Below are 19,037 nucleotides of genomic sequence, written 5' to 3'. Positions count from 1 at the left end.
TATCAACGACTGCCCTGCACTCGAATTCGAAGACCGAATTGGGCCTAAGACATTATAGAACCTTCAAAGGCGCAGCCTCGTTACGTAGAGAAAGCGTCTTAAATTGACGGACCTGAGATCCGTGAGGTCTGAGGCCGTCTGCGCTAGTGGTGTACAATAACCTGTAGGGTACCATCCTAGCAGTGTGCAAGAAACTTTTGGCGCGTACGCCCTTCGTACACGCAGCGGTCCTTCAGGATGTACTCGGTGGTCTCAGGCTTATGACGTACTGCCTGCAACTCGCGTTATCCACGGCGCCAATTTTGGGTACCGTCGAGTGAGTAAGCGCTGTCCCCATTCGGAGCCTGTCGAGCGCTGTCTGGATTTTCCGTGGGAGCCCTGTCATTGCTAGATATGACCGACGATTTACCATATAGATGACGCATTCGAGGGTGCTATAGGGACGTTTGGCTAGAGTTTGGCACGGCGAAACTGGCGCCGGCTTTCTTACCTGGTGGCGGGCGGAGGAAAACTTTTCCAGCATATTCTACAAGCGTATAGATGACGACGTTGGCAATTTCACACGCCATCGTGTGAACTCTGTCTTGTGTTCAACCTACATCAGTGAGTGTGTACAATGCCTGATGAAATAACTGCAGGAAACTGCGAAATAACTAAATAAATGCTGGAAATAACTTATCCTCGCCACCACAGGTGGCACTGATGGCAGTGAGCGAGGGCGCCCCCTGGGCAGCCGAACGAGCCCATAACGGTGTTATTCTGTGCAATGGTAGACCTTCAACGAGTTTATTTAGTGAAGTTCTGCTTTAAGAATGTACATTCAACGAGTTTTTGAGTACATGACCAACCTGCATGTTATACACTCATCTAAACACGATTTCTTCGTAGCTCCTTTGACATTATATCTCACCGTCCTTGCTCAAAGCGACGACGTCGAGAAATTTTATGCTCGAACGCGATGAGGCCTTTCCCTCCCAGCGTACATCTGGAAATATATGAACGTGAAACGCCCTCGCTTTGGAGCGCTTTCAAAGGACCTCCGTTGTGGGTCCTTAATGACAGCTATTTAGTGCATGGCACATACTTTGTCGAACTGCCTTCTGAACCGGAATAAAAGCCCTCATTTAGCGCTGACGCCGTCACTTCTCGAATATAATGAGCGCTTCCTGCGTTATTATTGCGCTCCAATCGAATAGGCATTGTCTCCCCCAAAATGGCGCAGGTCATTAGTGTTAAAGGTTTAGCAATAGAGTCCCACAATACCGTTGGGTGCGAAGGACGTATCCCTTTCCTAATGACGCCGTTAGCGTTCTGGAGGCCATCGGCGAGCAATTAAACCTGGACTAATCGCGCTGGCTATTTTGGGAAAACTGTCCCAAGTTTGCATACTGTGTACCTTGAATGAGACCCCTTATTGATTACGGCTTCTACGAGGCGAGAAACTCTTGAAGGAGGAGAGGTGCCCGACATTCTAAAAACAGAATTTCACCGCATATACACATATACAGGGTTCGCCAAGATAAACTTCGGGGTTTGTAGCGGAGATAAAACAAATAGAAGCAGTGTCGGGAAATTAAAGTAGATGTTAGAAGACGTATTATGCCCCACACTTTTATGTCGATACTGTCACTTGGTTCGTTTCTCTGCGGGTAAATTGTGAAAATTAAAAAAAAAAAAAAACGCCGCTGCCTAACATTTCCAATCGACTATACCTGTGTTTCAGCTCTTTCCGTCAGACGGCGAAACGGTCGATCGCTGCGTTGTAGACGATATCGAAACGAAACGAACAAGTGCAACTGATGCATACCACTACTGTGCGAGGTCGTCTGCAACGCCGCGTTCGACAGTTTCGCCATGTGACGGAAGGAGCTGAAACACGTGTATAGCTGGTATAGCCGATTGGGAATGTTAGACAGCGGCGTGTTTTTTTTTTTTTTTTCAATTTTCACGATTTATCCGCAGAGAAATCAAACCCCGAAGTTTGCCTTGGCGAAACCTGTGTAAAGCCGCTGCGTCGAATGATGCAGTTACCGGACGCGTACACATTCTTTGACGATGAAAGGCACACTAAAGTGCAAAAATTTATCCTCGCTGACGCGTTACTCTGACAGCAATATACAAAAGGAACATCATTCATCCGTTGCCCCGCTCGTGATTTCTGATTGAAAGGAAGTGCAATTTAAGCCCCCACTCTCCTTCTTCTTCTCTAGAAGGACAGCAATGCGGAGCGCTAACTCATTGGTCAACGATTTGTCCAATCATGGCGGGAGATCGTTTGTGGAGACCAATGACAGGCCGCACCGCACTGCCGCCCTTCTTAAGAAGGAGTGGAGAGGCAAAGCGTCAATTGCGGTTTCGTTTGCACACAAATCACGAACGACGCAACAGATGAGATCCGTTCCTTTTGTATTGTTGTCAAGGTAGCGCCACATTTCCTTCAGCGAGGAGAAATTTTCGCACTGTAGTGCCCCTCTAAGAAAGGCAAGGCATATGTGTGTTAGGGATAGATGATAATAATGAGCCGATAATCAAGAATTCATCAGTCACTCATAACCGATCCACTCCACGTCATGCCTGGCGACCGTCCCTTGTAAGCATTGTTATCACGATTGTGGCGATGGTGGATTTGTCGAGATAATGGTGGCATGCTGCCAATAACATACAATCATAATACAGATAATACAGATATACATTATACCTTTCCAAAACGTAAATACGTGTCTGGTAGCCTGTCGGTAGCGCTAGCAGAAAAGGAACCTGGTGTATCGGTGCTACGGAGCAAGTGACCTGCAGAATGCATTCCATGCGCTACGCCAATGCTGTCGACTCAAGCCTACACGTGTGCGCCGATGGAGCTTTGACCGGCGGCGGCGTCATGCCCATTTTTACCACCGGCGGCGGCGGTGTCAGCGGTGCGAACAAACACGAGTAAAAAACAGCACAATACCGCAACCTATTGTCATCGGCATCAACAAAAACAAATTCGGATTCGCCAGAGTGCTGCAAGGCGCACTTTTCGCGTCCGGAAACAGGGGCGAAGAGGGCTTCGGAGCACAAGCGTTTGCCGGGAGGAATGCACCTCCTCCTGATTGGGTACGATGTGTGCCGTCATGCTCGAACCCCTATGTGCAAACCTGGCTAACTGCGCACGCGCACTGCCGCAACATGAGTAGCCGGTCAGTGAAACCATGTGCGTTTGTTGGTGTGCAGACTACGTGTATTTGTATTTGTTTGTGATTAGTTTTTCGGGCTTCGAGAACAGGCTACGGGCGTTTGTTTGTGAATAGTGTGCGCGCATTTGAATGAAGTAAAGTAAAGTTGATAAATGGGCAGTAATACGAGCAGGTGCATCTATATGGTATTATAGAAACCGTATTCATCAAATAACAACATAAACTGAGTTCCCTACTATGATCCAATGACATATCAATATTACTGTCTCCACATAAAAATACATCATACATGATACTGTGACATATATGTGAAATAATAATTTAAAAATTAAAACAAACAGAAATATTTGACGCCGGTGGTCGATATACAACAGTAAACAAGAATGAGTAAGTTTTCTGAATTTTAGTTCATGTTTCGTTCTTTCAGATATTTTCTGAACCGTTACCAAAGATACTTTGAAGCATTCCTGCTTTCCCCAAATACTTCAACCACTTCAGAAGTGCGCGCACACAGCAGGCACCCCAACTATTACCTTGTTCATATTCAAATGAAGCATTCTTGAAACTGGTGTTTCGCCACAGCATGATTCCTCAGCGTCGCAAAGCTTGTGAATTTAGACGTGCAGTCGTTGCATTTGACAGGGAGATGGACATCTGCGTTGATATTATGCACGTTTGCTATATGCCTTCGTATAGCGTTGACGGTCTCGCAAATAACTTGTCGCAAAAGCCGCATGTCGTCAAGCTCGATGCTTCTGACATAGTTGGCCTTTCCACGATCCCACATTTGAATGCAATTCAAACGCACACACACTAATCATAAACAAAGGCTCGTAGCCCGTAATCGAATCCCGAAACACTAAACACAAACAAAGACAAACGCACGTAGTCTACTCACAAACGCTTGTAGTTTCAGTGACCGGCTACTCTTGTTGCGGCAGTGCGCGTGCGCGGTTTGCCAGATTTGTACGTTGGGGTTGGAGCATGACGTCACGCATCGTACCCAATTGGGAGGAGGTGCATTCCTCAAGCAAATAAATTCGGCGGGAGGAGGAGGAGGAGGAGGAGTGTCGTTGGGGGGAACCCGAGAGGTCTGCCTGCCTGATTAGGCGGCATGTTTCTCGGGAAGGGAAAGGTGGTGGAGAGGAGGAGAGGAAAGGGTGAAGTGGAAGACCGAGCGGAATCCGCTCGGGGGGAGGATAGCTGCGTCCATGGGCCGACTTCAGGGGAACTGTGCCGGCATACGCCTATTACACATCTGAGGGAAACCCAGGAAAAACCCCAGACGGCACAGCCGGCCCGCGGATTCGAACCACGGACCTCCCAGTCTCCAAGTCTCCAAGTCTCCAGTCTCCAGTCCCCTCCAGTCTCCAAGCGCACGCGTTACCGCTGCGCCACCGGAGCTGGTCTCAGAACTCAGAACGCGCGCATTAGGCCAGCTTTTCGGAGACATGCATCCCGTGAGCCATGACGTCACCCAACATATAGCCTATCACATTAGCAACCGTAGAAGAGCGAGCGCAAAGGAGAGTGGGGACTTTGACAGTGGGGGCGCGGTGATGTTTGGAGGAAAGCGCGCTCAGCCTGCTGAGAAGTCCCCACCACAAAAAAACATGTGAGCATCCCACAGTAGCCTTCACTGGGACGCTCCCTGTACCACAGTAATAGCCAGGATGATTGGCGAAGCTACTCCATGAGCATGGTTGGCAGATTTGGCTACTACGTGCCAAATTGGCTGCTTTTTGGCCATCGTAGCGTCGAAGTTTTTGCAATGGTGACTTGGCTATTATCTGGCTAGTTTTGTGGATACTTGTTCGCACTACGATTGAAACTCCTGTGCACCTAAATCGGGATAGTTTTCATCGTGCACCATATAATGCCGAAGTCCGCACAGTGCGTTCGCTCCTGTTTCCCTTGACTTCTCTCTGTAGGTGCGACGTCCTTCGGGCCGTTTTGTTTGTGCACTGGCGTTTTAACACTCGTTAACCCGTTTAACTCGTTAAAAATCTGGGGTCCCCTTGAATTCATGACGTGGCGCCGCCCCTGTCTCAGACCATGGGAGCGACAGTAGGCATTTCATCGGCTAAATAGTTGTGGCGATATGTCGCTATAGTCCGAAACTGCCATTCAGACAAACGTCATTAAATATCTCCGCACTTAATATCACTTAATATTAAGCACCTAATGTCATTTGTCGTGCCCGTGTAGCAGTAGTATAAGACTCGCGACACACAACGGCGAGCCCTTTCGCCACCACCACCACCACCACCACCACCACCATGACCATCACCGACTCGCGACACGGGAATTCCCATTCTCCTCTTTATTTTATTTTCGCCCAAGGCAGCAAAAGGAACACATGAAAGATCCGATTGACATGATAAAATAAACTCTCGCGTAGCGCTTTTAATTTGCCCTGCGCACACGCATAGAAACCACCTGAGTGCCCAAACCCAGAAGGCTTTCAATAACAACCTAAAGAGAGTGAGAAAAAGAGAGAGGTGGAGAGAGAAAAAGAGGCAACGAAAGAAGAAGAAGAGACACAGAGAGAAAAACGAACGTAAACTTATTATAAGCAGGGACATCTATGCAAAACGGGATGAGAAAGAAGGTAAAAAAAAACATAAGTAAAAAAGGATCGTTTCAGATTCAGGAATCCGCTCCCCATTTCGCCGTCGCTGCATACACTAGGCGTGTCCCCTCTTTTAGAAAGCACCTGTGTCTACGTTGCTCCCGAACGTGCAGATATATTCAGCACGAAGGTATAATGAAACGGAGGAAAAGGATAGAAAAACAGTGGAAGATAAGTAGAAAAGAAATCTCTGTGGAACGCAGCATATAGGATTGTCCGCATGCCGTGGCGGTTTGCTATAATTGTACTGTGGTTACTGTGTGAATGTATAATGGATGCCCGCAGCGCGCAAGCAGCGTTCACAGATGATTGTAGCGTACTCGGGCAAAGTTAAACGTGACTCTCAGGTTTTTCTTGAGCGCGATAAGAGTTCGATGAGTTCACACTCATCGATCTAAAGCATATTCCACGAGGTTGTTGATGACGTGTCTTAGGGTTTTGCTGAGTCTCTCTAGGAGCAAATGCCGGTGTTGGATGCGGTGAGCTTTCAGTCTACCAGGAGACGACATCTTTAAAGTCCCAGCAGAGCCCAGGAGCTCTGGCGTGTCTCTCACAGGTGTGGCACGAACCTGCCATTTTTGTAACTACCCTCGAGCTGGTGCTTTTTGCAAATCCGCCATGTTGTCGTGGTCACACGTCATAGGCAACGTTAGTTTTTGAGGTCATGTGACTTCGTTTGCATGTCGTCTTAGCGCTTGCCGACATATTCCCGTTGTCATAAAGTCAAGAGATGAACGTATTTTGCCAGCGTAAACTATGATACGGTGCTTCTCCCGCGACACGGTAGACCTCTTTCCTTAGTTGAAAGGAGCTCTGAAATCTACCAAGCTAGCCCGCCGACTGTGTCGGCTCCAAACGGCAATTTTAACTTGTTGGCTGTGACACCTTTCGTATAGATGAACCTGATAGGTCCGTACCTTCACCACATATAGCACGCTGCTAGCCAACCATCATCTCAAATGCAACGTTCTCGCTCCTGATTTGTTGGAGGCGGAGCCATTATGTACTGCGTTAGGGCTACAAAATAGGATCCGCCTCCCGTTTTCAACAAATCAGGGACGAGAACGTTGTCATTCGGGATGATGGTTGGCTAGGCGCGTACCATGTGGTGAAGTTCATTTTTAAGAGTGTAAAACAGAGCGGAATGTGTACCTCCGCGTTGGTGTCTGATTGGGTGCTACAACTCTTCAGATGACGTAACAATGGATAGAGGTGTCTGAATGGCGGTGCGTCTACGCTCTTAAAAATGAACTTCACTGCATAGCACGCTCCTAGCCAACCATCATATCTCGAATGATATCGTTATCAGCCCTGATTTGTTGAAAATGGGGGCGTACACCTTTTTTGTGACAATTATGAACAGCATAAGTGTCACAAAAAAGGCGTACGCCCCCCGTTTTCAACAAATCGGGGCTGATAACGATATCATTCGAGATGATGGTTGGCTAGGAGCGTGCTATGCGGTGAAGTTCATTTTTAAGAGTGTACTCGCCCGTATCGGGGAAAAAAGTGTTTTTTTGTATTAACCCTGCACACGTTATGAAGGAGAAGTATTGAACAATAAATTGTAAATAGAATTATGAAGAGTAGAAGAACAATATTACACCTGTTACACCCGTAACTCAATACATGCAGATAGGAGTTCTTACTTCCTTTAAGGGTGCATTTATGAATTTTATTGATTTTTTTTACCCTCAAGGCTGTAGTAAACTGTGGCATTAAAGAATGGGTGAGCATTTCAGTTGAACCTCTGTATGCAACACGGGATAAGTCGAACAATCCTAGACCATGGGCCGTCAAACTGAGTTCCATTGGACCTCTGTGTTTCGCGGACTGCTTCCCTACGTTCCGCTAGCAGCCCATCATCTCCTCCAGAACATGTGTCGCTTGTCTTAGTACAGTCAGGTGGGTCAAAGTCGCCATCTTGCCATGTATTTCGGCCCATTCCCCGCGTAAAACAACGGGGATCGCCATCTTGTGGGACAGTTGTTGCCAACATCGCAAAATCTGCCACCTAGATTTGTACCGAAGTAGAAATTATCTGCAAACAATGTGCACCGAGCATGCTATTTCACAAAATAGCCACTTCAATCCGTATCCAATCCAGCGTGAGTTATGGCTGTCGTCGCTCCTCAATGGGTGTGTGGATGTGTTCACGGTATTTCCGTATTTCCAATCACTGCGGACGTACGATCCTGTGCTTTCTGTGCAGTTGTGTCTGTGGACTGTGACGTTCGTTAACTATTGTGATGCTCGCCAGCCAGCTGAGGCTGCTTTGGATGATGTGGAAGAAGGTGCCCAGCGTAATCTACGCATCTCTCTACGACGACATTGTGCGAAGTGACTACATTTGTACATTCATGCCCGTCGTCCTGCGTATGTTGGCTAAAACACTTATTCGTTAGTGCGAAGATTATGTTTTGTGATTGCCAAGGAACGGCAATACTTGAAGTAGGCAGCTTCGTTTTCGCTTTCGCAAGTGAAGAATGTTTTCTGTCACAAGTGCTTTGTGAAACAGTTTTCTTCTGCAACGACCCTCAAAGCTATGTTGCGAAGGTTTGCCAATGGAAATGGTTTCAAACGCTATTCGTAACTACAAATATTTTTGCGACTGAGTTGTGGAATGACTTGACTTCGTGTTTGACGTGTGTGACTTGTGTGAAAAGACATTGTGTTTTTGTCTGTCCCTTCGTGTTCCCCAGTCTCTGCGTTTTTACATTATGTGTGGGATGTCAGGCAGAATTCCAAAAAACAAATTTTGTTCAGGTGTAAAAAACGATGTAGCCTTCTCTTTGGAGAGGCGCATGAGATAAAAAAAACAGGTAGTAACTGCGTCAGTAACCCCTGTATTTACCTTTGTGATGTAAACAGGAAGCCCAACATGAGAGGGAATAGAGGGGGAGAGGAGGTCTCATGTATTTAAGGCATGTTTCACAAAATAAAAGTTCTTTGGTTGGCAGTTCAGTGTGGTGTCCTCATCTTTTTTGTGTTCCGTTCTCTTCTTTTCCTGCGCAGGGGGCTTTATCGTTTTTAACTATATTAGACGTAAGATGTGAAACAGTGATTACGTTCACAAAGCATATGCACAAATGAAGTTTACTTTGTTGTAGATCACTGATTACAGATTTCTTAACAAAATTTGTTTGCTTCGCTTTCACAGGAGTTGAGGCATTCATACAATTAAGAAATCTGTGCAGCTGTAAAAGATAAGTAAATGGTTTGTATTACACATTACTAATATCTGCGAAATTCATATTCACCCACCCATATGTTGCTTTTTCCACACAAACAATTCCTACTTGATTGAAGTGAAATGTGGAACACCGTCATTGCATACACAAAATGTGTGCACACATAGTGGCATTACTGTGGTGGACGTAACTACCTATTGCCTTGAAGTAAAATTTGTTTATGTATGGACATGTACAACATATCTGGCATGAGCTCTGTCATGTACCATGATCGTTACCTGTGTCTGACTGACACGTCGTTCCGAGGAACTTTGACATCACGCGCACTGTGCCTTCGGTAAAATATCTCACTTGTGCACTTCCAATGCGTTGTCTCTATACGAAAATCTAAAATGCACAGATGACAAGTGGTTGCAAAGCAAGATATGCGCTTTGCCTGTATGTATGCTCATCACAGTGAAGAAGATTTTCTCCAATAAGGAGGGATAAGCTATATTGAGACTGCTTTCCATAAGCAGAAGTATGCTGTTCCCACTATGGTCAACTATCATACCAATATACGCTTAGTGTAGGCTACTCGTTTTGGTGCAGGAAGAGGGTGAGAGTTCGTCACTGCTGTATCTTAGAACTGAGCTGCTTGAGTAATCACGATAGAGGAAAAGAGGAAGCATCAAGTCATTGATATGTAACATTTTGGTAGATGTCTTGTTTTACTTTTTTTGCTATGCCTTCTCCTCTGGTCCATGGAGGCTTCACATCAGGATTATGCCATCGAGGTGTGGTCACATTTCGTGATCTTTGGACGTCTGCATTTATCAACCTTAGCAGTATTGTAATGCGGTATGTTGAACGTTCCATCCTCCCCCTCCCTTACAAACATATCAAATTTCAGACAGACTTTGGCTCAACATGTAGTTCCAGATGTGCCTGCATATGATAGATATGTAGCACGCGAAAACCCGCAACCACGAAACCGAAACTATCATTCTAGCTTGTGCATGCGTTACAATACGAGCGTTACAACAATAGCTAAGAATGTCCAAGGCAACATGGGTTAGTTATTACTAACTTTTACATGTTTACAGCATCATTTGTCAAGAAATTCGTTTGTTTAAGCAAATATGACAAAGAGACAACAGCGGCGTTTTTTGCCGCCATAACTGGCGAACTTCGGGTTTCCGGGTCTGGCAACTGCGTTCCACAAGATGGTCCTGACCAGGATTCGCAGTTACGAACTGCTGAGTCCGCCCGATACAAAGGGAACGGTCCCAAGATCATCATCATCAGCCTCCGCTGTTTGACGCTGATTTTACGGCAGCTTGACCCACCTGAGTACAGTGGAACTGCATTAGAGTGCACCTGGCAGTGACGCGAAAGAAGTACGTACAAAGCGGTCCTATGGCATCGACTCAGCGTGTACCAGGGGTTGTCCTCATATCTTTGGAAGTGGTCAACAGTACAACGGGAGGCCTACACCTTTTTTGTGACACTTCATAATTGTCACAAAAAAGGCGTACGCCCTCCAGTTTTCAACAAATCAGGGCAGATAACGATATAATTCGAGATGATGGATGGCTATAGAAGCGTGCTATGCGGTGAAGTTCATTTCTAAGAGTGTGGACCTTATTGTGGGCGGAGTTCCTTATTAACCTATGAAGCAGGCCCATGATGCGCACTTATTCCTTCCGCGCGAATAACGGGGATTTAACTGAGACACCCGGTATACACACACATATACAGGGTGTTTCCGTTAAATCCCCGGGCTAAATAATTCGCGAACCGGTGCACCAATCGAATAACTTTCTTTTTTACAAGTATCTGTCCAATACCGCCTACAAGATGCGCACCGCGTGAATGAGCGGGAGGCGCTCATTATTTAAATAAAAATTCAAATGAGTTTCGCGAAAAAAGATAACTTCTAAAGCAGGGCGCCGTCGGCATTAAAATGGGTACTACCCCTTCTGGGACCTTCAGTAGATACCTTTTAGAGAAAAATCTGCAACCGAAGCGGGTCATTTGTTGCAGTAATTAATTGGTTTCGGTTTACATATTTTTGTCGCGGCTGGTCGCGGTGAAGCGCAAAAGGACGCTCTTTCACTCCCATGTCCACCAATGAATTACATCCTTACACCAATGAATTACACCAATGAATTACGTCCTTTTGCGCTTCGCCGCGACCAGCCGCGACAAAAATACGTAAACCGAAACCAATTAATTACTGCAATAAATGACCCGCTTCGGTGGCAGATTTTTCTCTAAAAGGTGTCCACTGAAGGTCCCAAAAGGAGTAGTACCCATTTTAATGCCGACGGCGCCCTGCTTTAGAAGTTATCTTTTTTCGCGAAACTCATTTGAATTTTTATTTAAATAATGAGCGCCTCCCGCTCATTCACGCGGTGCGCATCTTGTAGGCGGTACTGGACAGATACTTGTAAAAAAGAAAGTTATTCGATTGGTGCACCGGTTCGCGAATTATTTAGCCCGGGGATTTAACTGAAACACCCGGTATATACACATAAACATACATATATAAACATACTATAAACCGCCATATACATACGCAAGGTCGATTTGCTATTCCATTGGAAAATGGAGAAACGGTAAAGAAAAAAAGGGAGAAAATCTCACTTGGCTATTTGTCACTGATTCACTCATGTGTAGGCCGCATAGCTGACTTATTCAGAGGCTGTTCATAAGTTCCGTGTCTCGCAAGACGTAGAGCACTGTTTTTGTAACACTTCTCTGCGGGGGTGCTGTACAGTGTACAGGGCCGAGTAATGTCACCAAAGAAAAGGCTGCACCATCCAGTAATCAGCTATGCGCCGTCTGAGAATAGCACGGGGAGCGCTGTGTCGTTGATGGTTAGGGCCCTGTGTTTTCGGGTTTTATGTTTTTTTTTTAAATCACCTCATCATCAGGACACATCTCATCATGCCCATTGTGCTTTAGGGTAGTGGGCCGCACCTTATGTGGCGAATTTCCCCATTCATTACCACTAATTTATTTGTTGTTGTTGAAAATCGGGGATAAAAATCAGGTTTTATTTCAGGAGCCGTTACAAAAACGGGGTAAAATCGGATGATATCGGGTGGAAAAGTAGATATGCGGGAGGAAAAAAAACAAAACAAAAGAAAGACGCATCTCGCATTTTAGATGATCGAACGTGAGATGTGGAACAACCAAGCTGAATGTGCAGTGCTTAGCGTTCTCCAGTAGCGTTCCTTCGTGCTGAATTGGCACTTTGCAGGTTCATTTTCGGGTATTTTCGGGTTTTGCCCTAAGTGATGATGATGATGCAAATCGGCGGTAAAACGGGTTGTACCCTAAAACACAGGGCCCTAGTCATAGTCCAATTAGAAGATGCGTCGTATCTGCATCCACATTTCAAATGGGACAGTTCGGAGTGATTAGTCGATGCATTTTGAACAACAGCTCTCAGTATCGGAACATAAAGCTGTTAAACGCGTTTGTCAGAATACCCAAAGGTGCAGCTAATTGTTTTGAGGCCCGGCACTTCTATACACAGGACACTCAGCTAATCTACAAGGTTATCTCAAGACGTGACTTCAGTTCATTTCAAGAAACGGGGGAAATATCCACCCATCTACTAGATACATCCTAAATGAAACAACGGTCTTCGTTGGCCGCGAAATGAGCCCCTCTCATTTGCGATGGCTCCGTACAAACAACTGAATCATTCTGAGTCGCAAGTCATTCCTCTCGCGCTAATCTTCAAGGCCGAACCACGGTCTGGATAATTACGGCTAAAATGTACTCTGGGGCCACCGCATCTGCCGCATTGTGTGCTGGTATGCGCGGAACCTAATTTCAGACATGCGAAGAAATTAGCTACGGGTAATCCACTGCTTACTGCCAGGATTGCATTCGATACTATGTAATTGTAACTGTAACTTAATTACTTTTGCAAGTGATTTGTAATTCGCTTGGGTTTATTTTGGAATTACTTTGCATGTATTGCCCATCTAATGTATAAATTAAATTCCGTGTTAGCACCGCGAAGCAACTGTGGATATGAGCGGCGCACAGACGTGGACAGATGGAGAGAGGCCAATAGGAAGGAGTGGGGACAGGGGGGTTAGTATGAGTCCTGGGCCGACTTCAGGGGGAAGTGTGCCGACATTCGTCTGGAAAGTCTTCGGAAAACCCGGGAAAAACCTCAGACACCACAGCCGGTGACAGAATTCGAACCCGTGTCGCCTCCCAGTCTCGACGTGGAAAGCGATCATCCTAACCACTATGCCATGGGAGCTGGTGCCCCATCTAATGTCTCACGTGGAATAGTGTAGGCTAGCTACAGCAGCACCAGTGGCGAAGCACCCCCATTGCCATCATCGTAATGTATTTGTTGCTTTTAAAAGCATTCATAACTTCACTGCGTTCTCTAGTTTCTTTCATTGCGCATTTTTGCGTTTATTGTCGTTCGCAGATTAATAGGCAGCAATAAATCGCAAAATGAACATCACATGGTGTAGTGAAGTCGTAGAGACCGTCCAACAAAAAGGAATAATACGAGAGAAGAAAAAGAAAGAAAACACATACGCGGCGCTCTCTCAAAATAATAGTGAATGCAGACACGAGATAAAACGAAAACGACATCAAAGGCAAATCAAAGACATCAAAGCGGGACAAAGAGAGAGAAAGAAAAGACGTGGGGGGAAAAGGCGTCTGCCATCAGCAATGCGCATTTTTCAAAACCTCCACCGTGGACGTTGGAAAAGAATGAGATGGGCAGCTATATGGGAGAGGACATAAGCCAGCGTGAAAAAAGACAGCTGCCCAGTTCGACGATGGCAGAAAAAAGAAAAAGAAAAGAAAGGAGGGGGAATTTCTTCCAGGCGAACGGCAGCATACCTTCGAACACACATGTCTTTCTCGCGAAGGCATCTTTTTCGATTTTCTGTTTATCGGCCGGCTGGAGAACAAATCTAGATGGCATCGCCACTTTCTACCAATTCCCCCTGGGATGACATTGAAAAGGCGTTAGAGGGAACAAAAATAGGACCGCGCCAAAAATGCGAACCAGTGGGAAAAAAATAAAAATAAAGCAATACACAAACAAAAAAATAAACAGTTTTGCAGCGCCGACTATTTTAAAGCAGTCTCTCGCACACATTTAAAATCGCTTACAACACTGCTTAGAAGGAAGACCGGACTGTCGTAAGAAGTGTAGCAGCACGCAAATTGTGAACGTTCACAGCGGTGCAGCTTTGCTCATTTCCGGTTTCCTTTCCGGTATCTGCTGGATTATTTCATTCCAATTAGGGTTGCCGCTTTTCACCGTGAAAGATACCGGCCACGGGAGAGGTTAAAGGGAGAGGAGGAAAGGCGAGGGAAAGGGGACTAACCCGCAAAATAAAGTGGTAGCCCAAGCAACGTACCAAATTTGGCCCAATGATGGGCCAAATTTGGCAAGCCAAACTGGCCATCGATGGCCCATGCTTGGCCAAACAGCACATTTCCGGTATGGGTTTCGTTCCTTGGCCAAAGACCCCGGCATCATTTGGCTGGCCAATCACTGCCCAAACACATCAATTATTTAATGAAATCTCATTAGTACACAGGCAGTAACGTGCTATAAAGTAACCTGTAGCTCAACTTTATTTGTGTTTATTTTGGCACGTAGAAATATTGGTTACATAATCATTGGTTGGATGCTTGTTTCCTTCGCTGCGAGCGACCCCCATTCCGATCGGCTGCACAATACAGCCATTTCTTTACTACATTTTTTATGGTGGCATCTGTAGCATCCTTGAAGTTTATACGCACGGACCCTGAAAGAAAGAGATGAAAATATCAGTTCTGAGAAGGCACGAGAAAGTGCTCATTAGGCAAGAGGCTGCGTATCATAGTTGTCAGCTATAAGTAAGATGTACTACGTCCCACAGATATATTCAGGAAACTTTCGTACGAGCACAACACAATGCAGAAACAAAGTAATGAAGGAATCACTTGAAGTCTTTTTTTTCTGCAGTTCCCAGTGCAGAACTCAAAGATGTAAACTGGGACAGAGTGGGGCAGCTGATTTAAGAACGCCTGTGTGAACCTTATCCTTTGTTGTCTCCTTTTCAAAGCAAGAGTTTGCACATTTGCTGTCATTCAGCAGGCCAACCTTTTTTGCGGAATGTACATAAGGAAAATATGTCAGGAGAGTTCGTAGGCAAGTGTGAACGTGAACTGGTGGAAGCCTTTGAAATGAAAAGGGGAAAGAAAAACACTGTCATAACAGTGTCCCGTCTTTATAGCTTATGGAAAAGAGTAACTTCTTCAATAGATTTAATATTCTATGACATGTTGGTTATTTCTGACGTTTGAAGAGCTCAGTAGTCACAGTTAAAATACTTTTTACAAAAGAAACTATTCAAGATGTTACCCATTCAAAAACAAATAAAGTTTTCCGCTTTGTAAATCAACATCTGGGATTGTTGAAAGTGTGTCTAGCAAGTGTGCAGTAGTGGGAGTTTCACGGCCTTATCAGCCTCGTACCTCACGAGTTTAACACTCATAGGGTATTGCCCACAACTATGAGGTATTGACCAATCATTTTGAATAACATGTTTAACTTATGAGTACCCTAGAGCAGAACAAAGAAAAAGGTACACAAACCTAATATCATCTTGATGACATTGGTCAGTTTCGAGAACGAATGCTTTTCCCCTTGCGAGCCCTTCCAGCTGCACCTTAGTGCCAACTGGTTTGATACAATGTCACGCTGTACAGTCCTCACGGCACCCCTCTCCTCGCTGCCACCTTTCGTAGCAAAGAAGTTTACCTAAAACACACAATGGAAAGTCACATGCAACACATGAAGAAAGCCACTGGTGAGTAGCTCCACTTGAAAGCAAACGATACAAAGCAACAAAATAGAACAAATCAGGAATCGAAATATATATGCTTATTTCCAAGTGCAGACTAAGTGATTTCAGGAATATAGCAGGCACTACAGCAAATTGAACTGGCCTCTGTAGTGCAAGTACACTTGATCACATGTACACTTGAGCGCACATGTCACAGTGGCTGTTTCAGTACAACACATATTAAGTATGCTCCATAGGTTATGTCAAACTGTCGTGCACTGTGGTGAACTGCACTAGAATGGCCAGTGGAATTCAGTATTATACATGGTGTTTATTCTAAGACTTTACAGTATTTTTACAAATAAATACGCAATGACGTACTAGATACAAACTTCCCAATGCGTAGATGACGTTTGTGCAGTTCAATTTTAGGACTAGACAGACATTCTCTGGATGAAAGTGTGCAACTATGAGACGACTAGTTACCTCAATTCCTCAACTAGCTTTTTAATTACGAAATTTCGGGCAAAAGCGAGACAGCAGGTTGAGATGCTATGCCAGCTGCAAGCCATTTTACATTTAACAAATCCTGAAACACATACGTTCGGTGAAATATCTATCTCCAAATGGTGATATGCAAATAAGCCAAACCCGCAACGACCGGGAACACTGGGAGTACAGTGCTCATTTCACATCGGAAAGCGACGTGATTCACAACGATGGAAATTGGCGAAGGTGCCGCCCAGCTGGCCAGATAAGCCTTCGTCCGCGAGCGTAGTTTAGGTTTTGGGTCATTTGCATGTTACAATTTAGAGATGGCTATTTTAACACATGCAAGTAATTATGTGAAATCTGTTGAACCAACGAAATCAACAGAACATAAACTGTGATATTATCTCCAAAAGAAGGAATTTAATAAATTACCATAGAAGTTAGGTTCCTCTCCTTCTGGAGGTAGGTGTCTAAATCCTCCAACATTTCGAAGGCAGTGGCAGGTATTATGAGGCAGTCCTCAGGGAGATTTAAGGGTACTTTCCCATGGACGCATCGCTTGTTCATTTCACGTATTTCCAGCAAAGTTTCTTTGTTATGCAGAAAAATCCTGCTTTCGAATGCTGTGCAAACACAAACAACAGGAATAATAAAACACTGGCTTGCAATGCAGACTACAACACAGCAAGTATAATGTCGCCCACCTTTAAATCTAGACTCAAGAGTGGAGATTTTCTCCAGTAGTGTCTTCAACAGATGATGACTTTCCTGGTCTTCTAGTGCATGTTGCGGTGTCGATATAGAGCAAGAGCAGAACACAAATGCAATATCCGTGTCGTTTTAGTTGAACCAAATTGCAAAACAAAAGACAAACTAGTTACATTAGCACAGCATTGATCTGGGTGTAAGGTATCCTGACTTTGTGGCCAACAAGAGCAAGGTCTTTTGCCCAACAGAATGGCTAAGTGGCTAATTAACTAATACAGTCTGATTAATTTGTTAAATATTAGTCGAGAGGGTACATTTTTATGCTTTATGAACACAAGTACCATTGGTGCTCGGGTTATTGTTCTCAATAACAAGGTAATAAGGTAGCAAGGGCCGCACATACCATAACGAGGCTCTGAAGGTTCCCATGATGATGGCTGCGATAGTCTGGCAGGTGGATCACTGTAATGCACACCATGAGTATGCGAGGAGAGTTGCAATCCTATAAGATGTGTTAAAGGATGGTTCGTCAATGTAAAAAAAATAGCATCAAACGTCCCCACCATATCCTCGAGCTGTGCTCCGTGGAGCATACACGGATGTAACTCTGTCAGGAGATGGAGATCTCATATCCAGTCGTGTGCCTGAAAGTAGGATGAAGTCTGTAGAACGGCCTCATTCTTGAAAACTACGCTTACCTGCTCCGTCGGTTAGCACATGGGTCTGCTCACGAAAATGATGTGCCATCACTGTGCTGGCGTCCAATACAACGCATAACTGACCTCATGGTTCATGCTCGAATGTTCCAGCAGGTAACACAAACAGGAACCTGAAAATAAAAAAAATTGTGCTGGTACAGTCCTCACAGGATACATGCAGTACAGGATACATGTCGGCACGCGACCAAGGAACAACAAAAACATTGTTGTCCTAAGTAAACCAAAGTGGTCGATCGTCACCAGCTTTCAATAGGGCTAACGTGCAGTTCCTCGGACCCAGGCAATACGCTAATATCCAACAATATCGCCAGTATGAGAGCCACAAAATACAAATCGAAAGTGTCGTTGAGAATGAACGCTAAGTCGTGCAGGGTCCCAAAAACTAGCATTAAGAAACTACTAACACTTACCTTAAACACAGCCAGAAGCGCCTTTTCCAAGCCACTTCGTAATTCTTCGTTCGACCAAAAAGGACAAAACAAACCGCACGTGGATGATGGACGCGCCTTCAGCGTCTTCTTCTTCTGCACTTGGACGGACGCTGCTTTCGAAAGACATATCACATGCTCACATGTGCGCGCGCGTCCGTGGCTATGGATACGTGGTCGATGGATACGTGGCCGACACTAGCCGAGCGTTGCGATATCGATAGGACGCTCGCGGTTGGTGAGAGCAGAAGGGCCGCATTACCGCCATCACCTGACGACCGCACCATCGTACGCCGTGCATACACCTGCAGTTAGCGGCGTTAGGACACAAAGTAGCGCTCTTCAAACTATGGCAACAGATCAAGCTGCACATTATATCATGTCGTTTCTTATATAATGTCGTTTCTGATTTGGTTATGGGATGGAAAGCAGAACAATTGGGCTATATCAAAGACAGGAAAGATATTCCGCCGACAACGGCGATCCCTTTCACCGCCACCACCAATATCCAAAAGTTTTGAAACGCGCTCAGATGAGCTCTTCCTATAATTAACATTTCAAAGCTTATGATTGGTAGAAGCTTGGCCAGAGCGCTTGTAACAAGTATGGCAACCAAACTTGTTCCAGTCTTTGTTTGGCCAATGTTTGAAAAATCTCAAATTTTTCCTTTTTGGCCAAATTTTGTGCTGGCCAAATCGCTGCCATACCCTTGCCAATCGATGGCCTTTGGCCATTGCTTGCTTGGGAGGCAAGAGTGCAGCGCGTGAGCATGCTCTCTTCGTATCCACGATGGACATGGAAGGCTATTTTCGTTCTGATATCAAGACTGCTGAGCCCCAGGAACCAACATGACTACTACAGACTACTCTGTGGCTCATC

The 19,037-nt window shown here is 45.2% G+C and overlaps 2 protein-coding genes across 11 annotated transcripts in view; both read right to left on the bottom strand.

Moving 5' to 3' along the window:
* LOC135396744 (muscarinic acetylcholine receptor DM1-like) overlaps positions 1-19,037 on the bottom strand; it is a 492,974-nt gene that overhangs the window by 11,434 nt on the left and 462,503 nt on the right. The window contains exon 1 of one of the 10 annotated variants that reach the window (XM_064627896.1): positions 2,699-2,980. The exons of the other annotated variants lie outside the window; for them this stretch is intronic. The gene's annotated coding sequence lies outside the window, so the exon portion shown is untranslated. Of the gene's footprint in view, positions 1-2,698; positions 2,981-19,037 lie in introns of those variants that run through there. 10 annotated transcript variants of the gene reach the window in all.
* LOC135396748 (uncharacterized) lies at positions 14,609-18,442 on the bottom strand. Its single transcript, XM_064627899.1, has 8 exons — positions 18,141-18,442; positions 17,710-17,840; positions 17,575-17,655; positions 17,414-17,513; positions 17,008-17,099; positions 16,736-16,926; positions 15,621-15,786; positions 14,609-14,788 (listed from the first exon to the last, which is right to left on the bottom strand). Exons 2-8 carry the CDS (start codon positions 17,756-17,758, stop codon positions 14,658-14,660), a joined length of 810 nt encoding a protein of 269 aa, XP_064483969.1. The 5' UTR covers positions 17,759-17,840; positions 18,141-18,442; the 3' UTR covers positions 14,609-14,657.

This window comes from Ornithodoros turicata, chromosome 6, assembly GCF_037126465.1.
Source record: "Ornithodoros turicata isolate Travis chromosome 6, ASM3712646v1, whole genome shotgun sequence".
Lineage (NCBI taxonomy): Eukaryota > Metazoa > Arthropoda > Arachnida > Ixodida > Argasidae > Ornithodoros > Ornithodoros turicata.
This window is presented reverse-complemented; position numbering and strand designations above follow the sequence as displayed.

Bases quoted from the DNA above. Each gene is read 5' to 3' on its own strand.
- LOC135396748 (XM_064627899.1), bottom strand. From the start codon at position 17,758: ATGGCACATCATTTTCGTGAGCAGACCCATGTGCTAACCGACGGAGCA. The intron at 16,927-17,007 runs GTGGGCGACATT...GTGTTTGCACAG, and splicing joins TCTTGAGTCTAGATTTAAAG to CATTCGAAAGCAGGATTTTT. The intron at 14,789-15,620 runs GTTTGTGTACCT...TCTTTCTTTCAG, and splicing joins TGTCATCAAGATGATATTAG to GGTCCGTGCGTATAAACTTC.